Source organism: Lampetra planeri, chromosome 14 (genome assembly GCF_965212315.1).
Source record: "Lampetra planeri chromosome 14, kcLamPlan1.2.h2, whole genome shotgun sequence".
Taxonomy (NCBI): Eukaryota; Metazoa; Chordata; class Hyperoartia; order Petromyzontiformes; family Petromyzontidae; genus Lampetra; species Lampetra planeri.
This window is the reverse complement of record NC_136120.1, coordinates 13,581,991-13,599,697: the sequence shown is the minus strand read 5'-3', so window position 1 is coordinate 13,599,697 and position 17,707 is coordinate 13,581,991. Positions and strand designations below refer to the sequence as shown.

General features: G+C 52.7%; 1 protein-coding gene across 1 annotated transcript in view; it reads right to left on the bottom strand.

Annotated features, from left to right (window-relative positions):
* Positions 1-1,044: 1,044 nt before the first annotated feature.
* The window catches only part of LOC144722410 (transcription factor GATA-4-like), a 31,679-nt gene continuing 15,016 nt past the window's right edge, over positions 1,045-17,707 (bottom strand). Inside the window, exons 3-7 of the mRNA XM_078600656.1 lie at positions 10,255-10,421; positions 7,607-7,735; positions 6,958-7,045; positions 6,545-6,672; positions 1,045-6,051 (exon numbers count right to left, since the gene is read on the bottom strand). Of these exons, the coding sequence (XP_078456782.1) occupies positions 5,770-6,051; positions 6,545-6,672; positions 6,958-7,045; positions 7,607-7,735; positions 10,255-10,421 (794 nt within the window). The 3' untranslated portion in view covers positions 1,045-5,769. The remainder of the gene's footprint in view (positions 6,052-6,544; positions 6,673-6,957; positions 7,046-7,606; positions 7,736-10,254; positions 10,422-17,707) is intronic.

Here is a 17,707-nt window from a genome sequence, read left to right as displayed (position 1 = left end):
CTTGCGAAATTGCCTTCTCGTGGGCTTTGAGGAGGAAGCCGTCCCCTTTGGCTCGTATGTATGTGTGTACCGTATGTTGAACTTCGTTCGCACCGTACTTAGCACAAACGTGATAATCGGAGGTGCGGGGGAAGGACAACAAACTAAACACACAAAAGTAGATCTCCAGGAGAAGGCGGCACAGCAAAGTGTGACGAATCGCCATCTGGTTCTATCTGTACGGGGGTGGGGTAGGGTTGTTACCCCACCTCGTGAAAGCCGTGGGATTTTCTCCGGGTGCTCCGATTTACTCCCACGTGTAACATAAACAACTCATTAATTAATTGGCTGAAAACAAATTTAAACAGTTTATTTTTTTTATTTTACCAGGTGAGATCCACACTGAGCTCTGCAGCTCCTTATATTTCTGAAGCGACCTGTCCACGAACGACAGCTCAACGAAGCTGCTGGTCACCAAATAGTCTAAATGCGCGATGTTGGTTCTAAATGTGGAGGGGGAAAGCCGGAGGGTCCGGAGAGAAAATCCACGCGACCACGGGGAGAGTGGGACACGTGAACTCCAAATATGCAGCAGCAGCAGCAGGCGTCTGGGTCGGGATCGAACCCAGGACCTCGTGCGTTCTCGGCGAGGGAGTTAACATCTCCCAGCCACCACAGCGCCCCCCAATGTGGCAGCAGGAACCCTCCAGAAAACGAATCATGCGACTCTGTGTGCCTCTCTTGGTTAAAAAGAAAATCAGTGATTGTTTTCATTTCTTTTTCTACCTATAATTTACAAGCGCGTTTTCAATCAACTGTTGGATGAAGGTCACTCTACCACGGGGGGCGGGGGGGGGGTCGTGGGGGTGGGGGGGGTCAGTTGAACGCGAGCGAATCGCGTGAGTGTGGATCAAGCCCGTCGGAAGAGGCTCTTCGGCATCTGCTTCCGCGGGCCACTCTCTACAGCGCTGCACGTGGCGATGATTCTTCCAGGCGGTTGGGTGTAGGGGGAACAGATGGGAGCACTGCGCGAACGAAAATCACCACAAGAAACCATTCGTGAAATTCAATATAAGTGGTAATTCTTTATGAATCTGCAGGTCTTTTAAAAAAAAAACCTTAAAACATCACAAAATTACAGCTTGACCGACGCACACACACACGCACACATCGTATAGGCGTTGCGTGTGCGTGCATGCGTACGCCACCACGATCTACATCATCATCACCATCAAAGTCGCAATATCTACACGTGCCATGCGGGGAGGTGAACCATTCTGTTTCAATTCAACTGGCTCAGAATAGCCACTTGCTTTGCCGACTTGAACGTAAAACACCCTAAACCTAAACAAACTGGGAGCGAATATTTTTAGTTTACTCTTGATAAAATATGAATAATAATAGTCAATTCTGAGCAAGTGTTTATTTTCCTAAATACAAAACAATCAAACGATCGTAGACTTCTTTGGTCGTGCCATTATTGACATCGCATCTTGCAAACACTGGACGGACATCGCGCGCGCGTGTGTTGTGGGGAGCGGTGGTGCAGTGGTTAGCGCGCTGTGTGTTGTGTTGTGGGGAGCGGTGGTGCAGTGGTTAGCGCGCTGTGTGTTGTGTGGTGGGGAGCGGTAGTGTAGTGGTTAGCGCGCTGCACTATGAACCCGGCGACCCGGGTTTCGATTCCCGCTCATGGCCAACACCAGTGACGATTATCCGAATCGGTCCTGGGTTTCCCCTAGGTGGACTCAGCCTCAAATGAGTACCTGGTACGATATGTAAACATCGCCACTGGGGAGACAAAGGCGGCCGGGCGTGGTTGCTGGCCACCCACCCCCTCGCATGCTGTGCCAGGCCTTCAGAGGTGCTCGCTAACAGCACTTGCCCCTACAGTCTGTTACAGTCTATACGGGGGGGGGGGGGGGGTATATTTTTGTCTTTGTGTCAGGTTATAGGTGCTCTAGGGAGCGGTGGTGCAGTGGTTAGCGCTACGCTGAGCTACGATCCCGGCAGCGACCCAAGTTCGATTCCCGCTCACCGCCTCCAACACTGGTGACGATTATCCGAACCGGTCCTGGGCCTCCGCGAGGTCGACTCAGCCTCGAATGAGTACCGGGTGCAGTCGTGTGTAAACATCGCCGCTGGGGAGACAAAGGTGGCCGTGCGTGGTGCTACCCGCTGCGCCACCGCTGCCCGCTCACCTGTGCCCAAGCGGCGAGTGCGGCGTGTCTAGGCGAGGCGCCACACTGCGCGCGCATCAACATCTCCGTCTCGGCTTCGACCACCGCCTCATTCATCGTTAACACTGATTGGTACAAAAAAAAGAAATAGCAAATTGCACTTTGACTTGATTAAGAACATCAAACAATGACATACACGTGTACAACATAGCTATATATATATATTTATAAACGAAAACACGCAAACGTGTGCTGGTCGGGCGGGTAGCAGCATTTCTTGCCGCTCCAGTCGTGGATGAACGTTCGATTATCATCGATTAATATTGGTTATTGATCATCGATTGCAAGGGGAGCTGCCACAGTGTGGGATGACGGTCAGCAGCAGCAGCAGCAGCAGCGGCACACGAGACTCGCAACGCAGAGTTCGCAGGTTCGATTCCATCTCCTGGCTCGGCAGTCGAAACAATGGGGCGAGTTCCTTAACATCACCCACCAACCCACGCAGCCAGCAACAGGGAATCAATCGACTCACACGTGCTAGCGGATCGTCAGGTCCACGTACGTTGGGGTCGTGTGAGTGGGTGGGTGCTTCCACCGCTTGCAACACGTGTTTTCAGCATGGAAGAGTAGGCCAAATACCATCCACCGGAGGCGCTGCCTTGACGCTCCCTCTCAGTGGATGTCCGTCTGCCAGCGGCTGTGTGAGTGGGACATTGCAGGGCCGCGCCTTTACCACGGCACGCGCGCGTGAAATCGCATTGCGTTCGCGTGCCTCCCTCGGACCATCCGCTTGGAGGGTGCTGGGTTGTTTTTGTTCCCGCATCTTCTATGTTTTATTTTTACACGCTTTCTATTAACTCCCTCTGTTGCTGTTGTTGTTGTCGTTGTATCCTCAATTTTAACCCACTTCCCAATGTGGTATCGACTGCAAACTCGGTATACTTATGTCATACTGATGACAATACTATATTCTATCATAACAAATAAAAAAAATATTTCTAAAAATATTTTTTTATATGTTATGTTTCGCCTTGGGTCTAATTGTCCACGCTCAACTGACGTTGGCTGTAAATCACCATGGCCCCTTACGTTATGGCAAGCTTCGGGGCCACTTCCTGGAGTCGTGGAGTTCTGCCATTACTAGTAGGGTACATTTCATTAAAGCGTGTTTAAAAAAAAGTGTTTTCAAATATTACTTAGTGTTCCTGCATCTTAAGGCGTGATAACAGCGCCTCTCTCTCTGCTGGGACGCGCGTTGGGAGCGAAGAGAAGACCTAAGACTAGAAGGGCAGAGTGGGTGGGGAGGGATACACTGTCTGGGGAGATCTATGGGTCTCTGTGTGGGTCTATGCATCTCTTTATGTGAGTCTATGGGTTTCTGTGTGGGTCTATATGTCTCTGTGCGAGTCTGTGGGTCTCTGTGTGAATCTATGGGTCTATGTGTGAGTATATGGGTCTCTGTGTGAGTATGTGGGTCCCTGCGTGAGTCTGTCAGTCTCTGTGTGAGTCTGTGGGTCTCTCTGTGTGAGGAGGAGGAGGGTAGAAAGTATGATGATGATGATGATGTCACCACCATCATCATCATCACTTGGTAATTGAGACGCGGTTTTCATGCAGTCGCTGTGTAAATTTCAAATCGCACTTGTCACCGTACGTCTGTAAGTTCCTTCGTAGGTTCGTGACGACGCTACACGAAACAAAGTAGGCACGGCAATAACACAACAGCGACGGATGGGGATTCTCAAAATCGGGTCCCGGTGAAATCATGGAGCTGCCGCACAGATGGAGCGCTTCGCACGCGGTGATGCTGCCGTTGCTGCCACTGCTGGTGGTATGGGTGTTGTTCAGAAAGGTGTTGTTGAGTAGGGTGATTGTTGAGTAGGGTGTTTAGATCAGGAGTGTTACTCTGCAGTGATCGAATGGAAGGAACAAAGCACGCAGCCCGATCCTGCGGTCAGATTCCGCATCCCCGGATCGCGACGGGAACAGAAGCGTGGCCCGTAACAACAACAACTACTACCACCACCACCACCCTGTTGACACAAGAAGCGGCGTGACGCGCGTGTGGCGCGCGAGCGTCACGCGGAGTTCGCGCGAACACAACAAGTGTTCTTTGGCAAATCTCACCAAACAAAGAGGACGGCAAGAAGTTGTGAAAGATGCTTCTGATGCGGCCGCTGCTCGTGCTTTTGAGTTTTGTCTTTTCCGTTCCGAGGAATGGCTCTCTGTTACATCTCTCCGCGTTCATTGTCTCATTGTTTTCTACATTTCAATCTCACTTTGTGTGTGCATGTCAAAAACAAACAAAGACAAAGATCCCACCGTGTAGGCTTTAACAAACTGTCGGGGCAAGTGCTGTTAGCGAGCACCTATGAAGGCCGGAACGGCACACGAGGGGGTGGGTGGCCAGCACCACGCCCGACTGCCTTTGTCTCCCCAGTGGCGATGTTTACATACCGCACCAGGTAGTCATTTGAGGCTGAGTCGACCTAGGTGAGGCCCAGGACCGGTTCAGATAATCGTCACCGGTGTTGGCCATGAGCAGGATTCGAACCCGGGTCGCCAGGTTCGTGTCGCAAGGCGCTAACCGCTGCACCACCGCTCCCCCACACACTCACACATATATATACAGGATGGCCCAAAGAGTTCAGAACCCACAGGGTTATTTCATGAAAACATTGAATTTATTCCGTAAGTTAATATGTAATTTATTATCACTATTAATATTTATTTTTCCTCTTCTACCTCCAACTCCTTCTGATGGCATTTAAAAATTCAAAGAAAATGTACTAAAGATGAGCGAGTTCAATTCAGTTTGTATATGTGCGTGTGTGTGTGTTTGCTAAAGAAGGCAGCCGTAATATTTTCGAATAGAAAAAATAATTTCAAAGAGAACTCGTGCATCCGTGCATGGAAGTCAGTTTGAACATTTGCAAAGGAGACGTAAAAAGCAGCCCCGATATGAATTGTCAAAATAAATATAATTACCCTCTGTGTCCCGACTTTTTGGGCCACCCTGTACATACGCGGTATATTTTACGTCTAATATTGTTATTCATATTATTAATAATAATATTATCAGAACCGTCTCTGGCTTAGGACACCGTAGAACCGCGTCTCTCTCGAGTCCCCGTGAAGCAGCGAGCGTCCGCATCCGGTGTCGTTTGCCCGGCGCTTGCTTGGCCAAGTGACCGTGTCGGGATGACTGCACGGTTCTTCACGTCGCTATTTTCCGACTTTCCGCTCCCGCGGGCGGTTTGGGCGACCCTGGACGCAGTGTGCCGGGTGCGGAAATATCTTTCCAGGGTCGGCGACCGACGTTTCCAGACGGACGACAGCGTCTCCTTCCGTGTTTCGGCCCGGCCACCGCTGACGAGACAACGCACGTCGACACCGTCCCCGCAGCTCTCGCTCGTGTCCCAATCATCGCTGATCGCGGAGGAATCCGGTGAGCCATGAAGCTCTTTTTCACGGACGTCCGGCAGGAAGCGCTGCGGCTGCCGATGAAGGTGAGTCGCGCTCCGCAGGATGAGGAAGGGGGGGGGGGTAGCGCCGCCGCCGGAACGTCACGAATCAAGAATCTTCGTCTCTCGCCGCGGAGAGAGAGTGGCGACTACACCAGGGTCATCGCGCACCAGAACCCGTGTCGCGCGCCCTCCGACCCCGCGTCGTGCTGCTCCGACGAAACCTGCTGGTGCTGGAGCTGCTGCTGGTGGTGGTGGTGGGGCTGCTGCTGCTGCTGGTGGTGATGCTGGTGATGCTGGTGGTGGGGCTGATGCGGTTGGTGATGGGTCGGCGCCGACGGGGAGAGGTTCCTCCGCTGCACCGCGTGCATGGCCAGCGCGCCCGAGCGCGGGCTCTGGACGCCGGCCACGGGAGAGGCCGGCGATGAACCCTGCCGGGAGACACCCACACAGCGACGGTCGGCGTGGGGACCCGTTGGACGGCCACGGAGATGACGGTGGAATAACGATGATGGCCGAGGTGGGATTTGTTTTGTTTTGCGGGAAGGTGTACACGTGCGTGCGTGCGGGCGTGCGTGTGTTTTATCGTTGGCGTTAGGAGCGGTGGTCGTAGCGGTTAGCGCGCCGCTCTACGAACCCGGCGACCCCAGTTTGATTCCCGCTCGTGGTCAACACCAGTGATGATCTCAAGCGGTCCTGAGCCTCCCTTAGGTCGACTCAGCCTCAAATGAGTACCCGGTGTGGTGTGAAAACATCACCATAAGGGAGGCAAAGGCGGCCGGGCGTGGCGCTGGCCACCCACCCCTCTCGTGTGCCGTACCGGCCTTCATAGGTGCTCGCTAACGGCACTTGCCCCTACATCCTTTGAAGGCTATGCGGGGGAGGGGGGGAATCTTTGTCTTTGGTGGTGGACGCTGTGCGTACCTGTGTGGCGTTGGGCGAGCTGTACCCGGACGTGCCCAGGCCTGGGTCCATCTTGATGAGGGCGATTGGCTCCGTGGGGGTCGCTCCCTTCCCCGTGCCCACTCCCAGCTCCCCCGCCTGGTCCGGCCCTGGGAAACGAGGGCAGGGTGACGCGTGAACCTCCAGAAGGGACCGTGGGCTTCACGCGGCCGTGACAGATGGCAGCGATGCCTTGGTCCAGCAGTGGATAGAGCCTGACCGACAGCCGTTTATTGCGTCCGCACGCAGAGAGGCTGATGGTGGTGATGGCAGTGATGGTAGCGATAATGATGACGTTGACGATGATGATGATGACAGTGACGATACAGGATCTGTGCGGTGGATTGTATGTAGGCATGCGTGCTGAACTTATTTCGCACCGTACGGGGTCTCACCCGGATGGGGCTTGCACTTGTTGGGGTTCTTGGGTTTGCGTTTACGCGTCTGGATTCCCTCCTTCTTCATGGCGAGGGGCCGCGGGACCTGGGGTCACGACGGGACACAGCGGTAATCAGAATGTTTGATACGGGAGGAATCCGATGAGCTGTAAAGCCCTTCATCACAGATGTCCAGGAGTGTGCAGTGCCGGAGGCTCGCTGACGATCTCCAACGCGGCGGAGATGCGAAACTCTCCTGAACACAATAAGTAAATAATCGGAGCGCCTGGCTTGGCTTGAGAGGTCAGATGGGCTGAGCCGCCACTGCTGAGAGTCTGGGTTCGAGTCCGGGTTTCAGCCGCAAAGTGACAGTGTGCGTGTGTGCGTGTCCTTGTGTGTGTGTGTGCGAGTGGAGCGCCGGGTGGCCAAAGCACAGCAAGTTGGCACAGTAGGGGACACAGCTGGTGCATCAGCCAGTCATCTCGGTCATCTCGGTCAGTCGACCCGTGGCACCTGCTGGGTCTGCCCCGTGACCTCCTGCCAGCGGGCGTTCGACACTTCACGTGGCCTCAAGGTGCACATGGCCTGGCACAAGCGTCGTGGTGACGTCACCGCCACTTAGTGGCGAATGGCGGTTGTTGTTGTTGTTGTTGTGTGCGCCACTCACGCCGTGGAGTTTGCTGTAGAGGCCGCAGGCGTTGCACACGGGGTCCCCGTCCGTGTTCCTCCTCCACAGCGTCGTGGTGCTCGTCTGGCAGTTGGAGCACGAGAGGCCGACGCGGCGCGAGCCGGACTGCTGCTCACCGGGGACAATTCGGGAGACATGGGGGGCATGCGGGGGGAGGTGGGACATGGGGGCATGTGGGGGGACACCGGGGAGACATGGGGGGCATGCGGGGGGAGGTGGGACATGGGGGCATGTGGGGGGGACACCGGGGAGACATGGGGGGCATGCGGGGGGAGGGGGGACATGGGGGCATGTGGGGGGGACACCGGGGAGACATGGGGGGCATGCGGGGGGAGGGGGGACATGGGGGCATGTGGGGGGACACCGGGGAGACATGGGGGGCATGCGGGGGGAGGGGGGACATGGGGGCATGTGGGGGGGACACCGGGGAGACATGGGGGGCATGCGGGGGGAGGGGGGACATGGGGGCATGTGGGGGGACACCGGGGAGACATGGGGGGCATGCGGGGGGAGGGGGGACATGGGGGCATGTGGGGGGACACCGGGGAGACATGGGGGGCATGCGGGGGGAGGGGGGACATGGGGGCATGTGGGGGGGACACCGGGGAGACATGGGGGGCATGCGGGGGGAGGGGGGACACGAGGGGGACATGCCGGGAGGCACATGGAGACAGGACACGACACAGGGACACAGAGACACGGAAACACAATTAATGATGAACGTTTACTCTTATTATTATTATGAAACCACGTGGAGAAAACCCCAGGCATTGCGCGAGAGGGGACAACACTCTATCCCCGTACAGATGGAGACAGATGGCGATTATCGGCCAGGATTTTGCCAGCGGAGAGAAAAAAAAAGAAAAGATACGATTTGGGCCGGACAACGCAAGTACCATTAACTACGACCGACTATTTTTATTTCACCAGGTAAGGCACCGCTGAGACGTGCAGCTCTTTTTCGGAAGCGACCTGGGCCATCGCAAATGGCAGCCAAGCAAAGTGGCTCATCATCACGTGGGAACTTAAAGCAGCAGCCAAAACACTCTCAACGCCGCAAACCGCCTGCGTCCACCCAGCAGCTGGGTAAGATGGGGTCGTGGCGGTGAGTTGTCGTCAGTGGTCCACGCACGCGGTGGGGTCAAGTGCGGGTAACTTGGTACGTCTCTTCCGAGAGATGATGCCCGTTTGGCCAGCTTGGTTAAGTAACATCTTGGAAGAGTAGGCCAAACGTGCGAGTCTAATAAGACGGGATGTCTCCCTCCCTCTCTCTCTCTTTCCAGCCAGCGGCGTGATTGCGAGGACATTGCAGGGCTGCGCTTTTTTTTTGACCCAGTCCTGGGAATCCATCACAAGCACCTCCCCCCCCTCCCCCCTTGTCTCTATCTCGATGCTGGCGAGCGTGATAGTTCAATAAAAAAAAATATTCTCATAATAATAATAACCGTCAAAAATATCACAACGCAGCCTCCATCATCCATCTGTCCGCCCCGCCGTCTTGCGCAACATAAAACACGGCGATTTTATTATTATTCTGTTTAAGCGGTGGAGAATATATGTGTGTGTGTATTCGTGGGGCGTCGTGTGAATAGCGCCGCGGGTCTCTCTCTCTCTCTCGCCTCGGGGCCGGCCCTGAATTACGGGTGTTGATCTTGAGCCTTATGAATGTGTTAAAACACTTCACATTCCACAAAGAACTACTTAACTGGAGGCCCCGGACGAAGAGAAATAAATAGCGGCTTTATAGATGGGACGGGGCCGCCCCATGTGCCATCGCCAAACCCCGAGCCAACTCCTGCCCCCCCCCCTCCTCACCCCCACTCTCACCCCCCCTACCCCCCCATCTCCCCCACCCCTTCGCCACCCTGTCCGAGATATGTGGGGGTGTTTTGGGGAGGGGGCGATCTAAGCCCCCCTCTACCCCCCACTTCCCTACCCCCACCATCACCGCCCCCCCCCCCGACTCCCACCCCTCGCAAGCCGTGCGCTGTAACTGATGGCGACTGCCAAACCGCAAGCATTCGCACAGCACCCCGGTGCGTTACAGACGTCGCGCCTCTTGGCTTTGCTCGGCACCATGTCCGACGTTCCGCACCGTGTGGCCGAGCGAGAGCTGCGGCGGGGGGGGGGGGGGTGGTGGTGGTGTGGCGGTGGTAGCGCCGGTGATGGTGGTGATGGTAGGGAGCGGTGGCGTAGCGGTTAGTGCGCTGAGCTGTGAACCCGGCGACTCGGGTTAAATTTACTACTCTCGGCCAACACCAGGGATGATTATCTGAACGGGTCCTGGGCCTCCCCTAGGTCGACTCAGCCTCAAATGAGTACCCGGGGCGGTGTGCAAACATCGCCACTGGCCACTCACCCCCTCGTGTGCAGTGCCGGCCTTCATAGTTGCTTGCTCACGGCACTTGCCCCAACAGTCTGATAAGGCTATACGGGTGATCTTTGTCTTTGGTAGCGGTGGTGGTAGCGATGGCGGTAGCGGTGATAGTGGTGGTAGCGGTGACAGTGGTGGTAGCGGTGATAGCGGTGGTCGTGGTGGTAGCGGTGACAGTGGTGGTAGCGGTGATAGTGGTGGTAGTTGTGGTAGCGGTGGTAGTGGTGGTAATGGTAGTGGCTGTGCGGGTCACCATGCGTCGTGGCGGCTTGATGAGGGGCCGGTTGATGCCGTTCATCTTGTGGTAGAGGCCGCACGCGTTGCACAGGTAGTGCCCCGTGCCGTCACGCCGCCACAGCGGGGTGGACATGGCGCCGCAGTTCACACACTCGCGGCCCTCCATGAAGTCATCCATCAGCTCTGCGGGTTGGCGGTGGTGGTGGTGGTGGTGGTGGTTGTGGAACGGTGGTGGTGGTAGTTTTGAGATGGGGTGGAGGTGGTGGTATGGTGGTGGTGTGGTCGTTGTGGTGGTGATGTTAGGGTGTGGTGGTGGTTGTGGAGTGGAGGTGTTGGTAGTTTTGAGATGGGGTTGAGGTGTCGGTATGGTGGTGGTGGTGGTGGTTGTGGAACGGTGGTGGTAGTATATGGAGGTTGTGGTGGTATGGTGGTGGTGTGGTTATGGTGATGTTAGGGTGTGGTGGTGTTCGTGGAGTGGCGGTGTTGGTAGTTTTGAAATGGGGTAGAGGTGGCGGTGTGTTGGTGGTGGTCGTGATGTTATGGTGATGGTGTGATGGTGTGATGGTGGTAGTGTTGGTGGTGGTTTGGCGATGGGGTGGTGGTGATTCGGAAGATGGCGCAGGAGAGAGGGAAGAGATTTGTCAATCATAGAGCAGGTTGGTAATTACAGAATAATTTCCCATTTTACTTAGCCAGAAGTCCCACCATCATACAGAGCCATGAACGCATATACTGTACACTTACATAGAAATCCAAAGGTTTAAATATAAACCAATAGATGCATATACACTTACGTAAAGACCAAAATGCTTACACAGATACATATAGACTCACATATACGTATAAAGAGACCAATAGATTCACACTGGCATATATACTCCTACGCTTACATACAGATACATTGACAGATACATATAGACCCATACGCTCACTTACAGATCCATAGACTCACACACACTCACATATAGACCCATACGCTCACATACAGAGCCATAGACTCACACACACTCACATATAGACCCAGACGCTCACGTACAGATCCATAGACTCACACACACTCACATATAGACCCATACGTCTACATACAGAGCCATAGACTCACACACACTCACATATAGACCCATACGCTCACGTACAGATCCATAGACTCACACACACTCACATATAGACCCATACGTTTCATACAGATCCATAGACTCACACACACTCAGATACAGACCCATACGCTCACATACAGAGCCATAGACTCACACACACTCACATATAGACCCATACGCTCACATACAGATCCATAGACTCACACACACTCACATATAGACCCGTACGCTCACATACAGAGCCATAGACTCACACACACTCAGATACAGACCCATACGCTCACATACAGAGCCATAGACTCACACACACTCACATATAGACCCATACGCTCACATACAGATCCATAGACTCACACACACTCACATATAGACCCATACGCTCACATACAGAGCCATAGACTCACACACACTCAGATACAGACCCATACGCTCACATACAGATCCATAGACTCACACACACTCACATATAGACCCGTACGCTCACATACAGAGCCATAGACTCACACACACTCACATATAGACCCATACGTTTCATACAGATCCATAGACTCACACACACTCACATATAGACCTATACGCTCACATACAGAACCATAGACTCACACTCACATATAGACCCATACGCCTACGTGCCCGGTGTATGTGCAGAGACAGACATGTGAAGGAGGCACGTGTTGTCTTCTAGTTTGTCTGTTTACAATGTAACACGTTGCATTTTACAATACAACAAGGCATACATCACAACTTAACAGTTGTATCTCACGATTTATTAAGTGGTATTTTATGATTTCATGTGTCGTAAATTTCACGATTTAATACCTCTTATTTAACGATTTAATAAGTCACATATCACAATTGAATAAGGCGTAATATACGATAAAATGAGTGGCAAACTTCACGATTCAACAAGTCGTAATTTACGACTTAATTAGTGGGATACTTCACGATTTAATGCCTCTTATTTTACGATATCACAATGTAATACGTTGTATTTATTTCTCAATGATTTCCGTGTCAAATTGAGATTAGGTTGGGGTCACGTGGAGACTTCCTCTATAATTCCTCACTCTGCATCTCAGGGGAACGTCTACTCACAGGAGCAATTCACCTACATGCAACCCTATTATCCTTTTATAATTTACCAATTAAATGTTGACAGGAAACATAAAAAAAATACATTTTCATCAGGCTTTATTATGTAAACAAGTAGTCTCAATTAAGTGCTACGAAGTAGGGCCATTGGTCGAAACGTCACGGACCATATATTGTTCATCCTATGAAGGAATGTTTCCAGTTTATTTGTATTATTTTTATTAATACGACAAGTAACATGCACGTCATTTGGACCATCCGTCCATGCCAGCCAGCCAGCCAAACTTCATAAAAAATATGGATGCTTGTTGTGCATCAACATCATCATCATCATCGTCGCATTCCACGATTTGACACGCCGTAATGTGTGATTTATTCACGTCCTATTTCACGACCACTACCACACACATCTTTGCACCCCTCTCTCTCATCTGTACCGGGCCACTGCTGCTGCTGTTGCCGTTGCAGCTGCGCCTACAGGCACTTGTTTGCGATGCAAGGCTGCTTCAAAAAAATGTTAACGCTTATTACAGATCTTCTTGGTTCGTTTGGTAAAATCACGGAGAAGGGAAATAATAAAATAATAAAAATAAAACATAATACAATCAAATCCTCACGACGTTTCGGCCACAACACAAGCAGACGTCCTCAGGTGAAGAAACAGAGCTGTCAGAAAAACAGCATCTTATTGACATCTCTGTTTCTTCACCTGAGGACGGCTGCTTGTGTTGTGGCCGAAACGTCGTGAGAATTTGATTATGTTTTATTTTTATTATTTTATTATTTCCCTTCTACGTGACTTTACCGAAAGAACCAAGAAGATGAATCACTGCAGTCACGAAAGCTTTAAATCGAAACTTATACAGATAATAATACGCTGTAAACATGATAACAAATGTAATGTTAATAGCTTCAAAAAGTGAAAGTCTCCACTTGTTCGCCATCATTGTCAACGCGTGCCTGGAAGCTTCTCCAGGTGGTCTCCAGAGCGCGGATGCACATTTCTCGTGATATTGTCGCAAATTCTCGGAAGTGTTCACATGTTTTTGAAGCACCCTCTATATTTGTAGGTGGATGGGGGATGACTGGGTTAAAACACTGTTTGTCTTCGTGTTTAATGGCCCTCGCTGAAGACAATGCGTGGCCATTGACTGCCCCGCTGCAGTTAAAGGCAGTCATAGCCATTAGTTTACTCTGCTTATGAGGTTAAAGGTAGTCTCTTTACCGTTTGGAAAGTTTACAAACGTAAATACATAAATACAGTGTGGAAACACGTACATACACAAGGCAAAGATCACCCGTGTAGGCCCACATAGGCTGCTGGGGCAAGTGCGGTCAGCGAGCACGTACGCAGGCCGGCGAGTGGTTCTATCTGGTCAGCGCCACGCCCGGCCGCTTTTGTCTTCCCCCAGTGCTGATGCTATTATACACACACACATACACACACAAACACAACAACAACCGCCATTCGCCACTAAGTGGCGGTGACGTCACCACGACGCTTGTGCCAGGCCATGTGCACCTTGAGGCCACGTGAAGTGTCGAACGCCCGCTGGCAGGAGGTCACGGGGCAGACCCAGGTGCCACGGGTCGACTGACCGAGATGACCGAGATGACTGGCTGATGCACCACCTGTGCCCCCTACTGTGCCAACTTGCTGTGCTTTAGCCACCCGGCGCTCCGCTCGTTGGTGTGAGCGTCGCTCCTCCGCCCTCCGTTGTTGTTGGAGGGCGACTGCCTCCAACTGCCCAGTAGCGTCCTTCACGAGCCTCCTCCACTGAGGCCGATCTTGACACCGCTGGTACCAGTCATCGGCAAGTCCACTCAGCTCCACGTCCTCCTGTACCACATCACTCCATCTCTTCTCTAGCCCGTGCCGCGCCCGTTTAGCCCCCTCGATCCGGCCGAACAAAAGCTGTTTAGGCATGCGGTGGCTGGGCATGCGGGCTACATGACCCAGCCAACGCAGCCTTGCCTGCCGGAGGAGCTCACTGATGGGACTTTGCCCAGATCTTTCAAGGACTTGTGAGCTCCTCACACAATCCAGCCTGGTTAAACCCAGGATGGATCGTAGGCAGGCCAGCCTAAATGTTTCCAACCGGCGAAGATGCTCCACTAGGGGGGTCCACGTTTCGCAAGCGTAGAGAAGGGAGGGAATGACCGTGGCCGAGAAGACCTGAAGCTTCGTGCGGAGTGACAGACCAGGTAGCTTCCACACAGCGTTACGCAACCGATGAAAAGATATTGCCGCTCGACTGATTCGGAGTGAGACCTCTGCTGATAAACTGGAGCCGGTCATGAGCACACTGCCCAGGTATGGGAAACTCTCTACTCTCTCCACAACTGCCCCATCACCGATTGGGAGTTGTGGGGGCGGAGTGCCCGATGGTACAAAATACCCAGGCAGGTGCTTAGTTTTGGTGGGGCTGATGGTAAGGCCCCACCTCTTAGTGGCACGCTCCAGTCTCAGCAGCAGCGTCTCCAACTCCTCTTCTGAATGAGCAGCTATTACCAAATCATCGGCATACATAACGTGGTTGACCGATAGGGAGCCATCCCTTGATCGCACCCGGGCGTCGATCAGCCTCCCATTGTATCTGTACCAAATGGTAATTCCCCCGGTACAGCTATTGAAGGCTTCACGAACTACGCAGTCGAAATAGATGTTAAATAATGTGGGAGCCAGAGGACATCCCTGTCGCACCCCAAGGTGTACAGGGAAAGGCTCCGACTCCCGGCCACGTAGTTTTACCCGGGCCCGCTCACCATCATGAAGGTCCTTAATGATCGTGAGCAGAGGGTCAGGGACTCCGAAAGCACGAAGAACAACCCAGAGCCCAGTCCTACTGATGGTATCATAGGCCTTGACCAGGTCAATAAAGCAGAGATGTAGGTCTTTTTGGAATTCCCTACACCTCTGCTGTAGCAGACGGACAGAAAATATGGCATCTGTGCAGGACCGCCCTTTCCTGAAACCACATTGGGGCTCCGCAAGCCTCTCCTCAGCATGCCTAGCAAGGCGATGTTGAATAATCCTTGCCAGGACCTTACCCGGCACACTGAGGAGTGAGATGCCCCTGTAGTTGTTGCAGTCGGTACGGTCCCCCTTCTTAAAGAGGGGGACCACCAGGGCATCCTTCCAGTCCTGCGGAACCCGTCCAGTGGTCCAGACTGTTGTTATGATGTCATATAGGGCAGTCTGTGCACAAACGCCACCCTCCCTCAGCATTTCGCCTGGGAGATCATCTCTGCCCGGTGCCTTCCCTGGTCTCAGACTCCGGATCGCCCTCAGTACTTCCTCAACAGCTGGTACCTCAGCCAGCCACTCACAGGGGGTGACCTCTTCCAATATTTGAGGCACCGCAGCCTCAGCAGGGTTATCCCCACTTTGTGCCATGATGTTTTCCTGGCTGAGAGATTTTCCCTCCCCCAGGACCTCACAGAAATGCTCAGCAAATCTGCAAACCTGTTCCTGGGGGTCGGAGATTGGATCACCGTTTTTTCCTCTAATGATGGTAATAGGTGTGGCGCTGCAGGTTACTTTTTTGATGGAGTTAAATAGTGATTTGTGATCGCGGGCCACTGAGGCAGACTCCATCTCCTCAGCAACCCGCGACCACCACCCATCCTTACAGCGCCTCACGGCTCTCCGAACCTCCGAGCGAAGACTGCGGTAAACCTCCTCATTCTCTGACGTGGGATGCTGTAGGCGATGAGAGTGGGCCTGTCGCTTTTTCTCAATTAACCTGAACACCTCCTCCGTCAGCCAGACACACATACACACACACACATACACACACACACACACACACGTACACACACACACATACACACACACACATACACACATACACACACACATACACACACACATACATACACACATACATACACACACATACACACACACACATACACACACATACATACATACACACACACACACATACACACACACATACACATACATACACGTACACACACATACATACACGTACACACACACACGTACACACACACGTACACACACATACACACACGTACACACACATACACACACATACACATACACGCATACACACACACGTGCCGCATCAGGTACTCATTTAAGTAAGGTTGAGTCAACGTAGCGCGGCGTGCTAACAACTGCGCCACCGCTCCCCATGTGTACACGCACACGTACACACACACGCACGCACACGCACACACGTACACCCACACACGTACACACCCACACACACACACACACACGTACACACACACATAAAAGACAAAGATCCCCATATAGCCTTAACAGACTGTAGGGGCAAGTGCTGTTAGCGAGCACCTATGAAGGCCGCAACGGCACACGAGGGGGTGGGTGGCCAGCACCACGCCCGACCGCCTTTGTCTCCCTAGTGGTGATGTTTACACACCGCACCAGGTACTCATTTGAGGCTGAGTCGACCTAGGGGAGGTCCAGGACCGGTTCTAATAATCATCACTGGTGTTGGCCGTGAGCGGGAATCGAACTCGGGTGGCCGGGTTATTAGCGCAGCGCGCTAACCGCTACACCACCGCTCCCCACACCCACCCACACACACACACCCACACACACACACGGGCTGTATAAATCCACGTGGGAGCTCATTGTTACAAACATTAATTTAACAGCGTGGTCGAGGTGGTAAACTAAACTCTCTTAGCCATTAAAACGTCTAATTAGTCCGATGACTTTTACGATGGGGAAAAAAATGCGATCCAAATTATATCTACACAACCACCGAGAATTAAAAAAACATGTAATCAACATGTATTCAACATGTAATTAACATGAAATCAACATGTAATCAACGCAAATGATGCAATGAAAGTACAACGGGAGGTGGATCGACGGAGCTTCTGAATGCGATCGCACCCCAAGACGATCTACGTAAAATAGTGGAGGAGTCTCTGTAAGTCGATGTGAGTCGATGGGTCTCTGTGAGTCTCTGGGTCTATGTGAGTCTATGTGAGTCTATATGTGGGTCTATGGGTCTCTGTGAGTCTCTGGGTCACTGTGAGTCTCTGTGAGTCTCTGGGTCTCTGTGAGTCTCTGGGTCTATGTGAGTCTATATGTGGGTCTATGGGTCTCTGTGAGTCTCTGGGTCTCTGTGAGTCTATGTGTCAGTTGATGGGTCTATGTGAGTCTATGTGAGTCTATATGTGGGTCTATGGCTCTCTGTGAGTCTCTGGGTCTCTGTGAGTCTATGTGGGTCTATGAGTGGGTCTATGGGTCTCTGTGAGTCTATGGGTCTATGT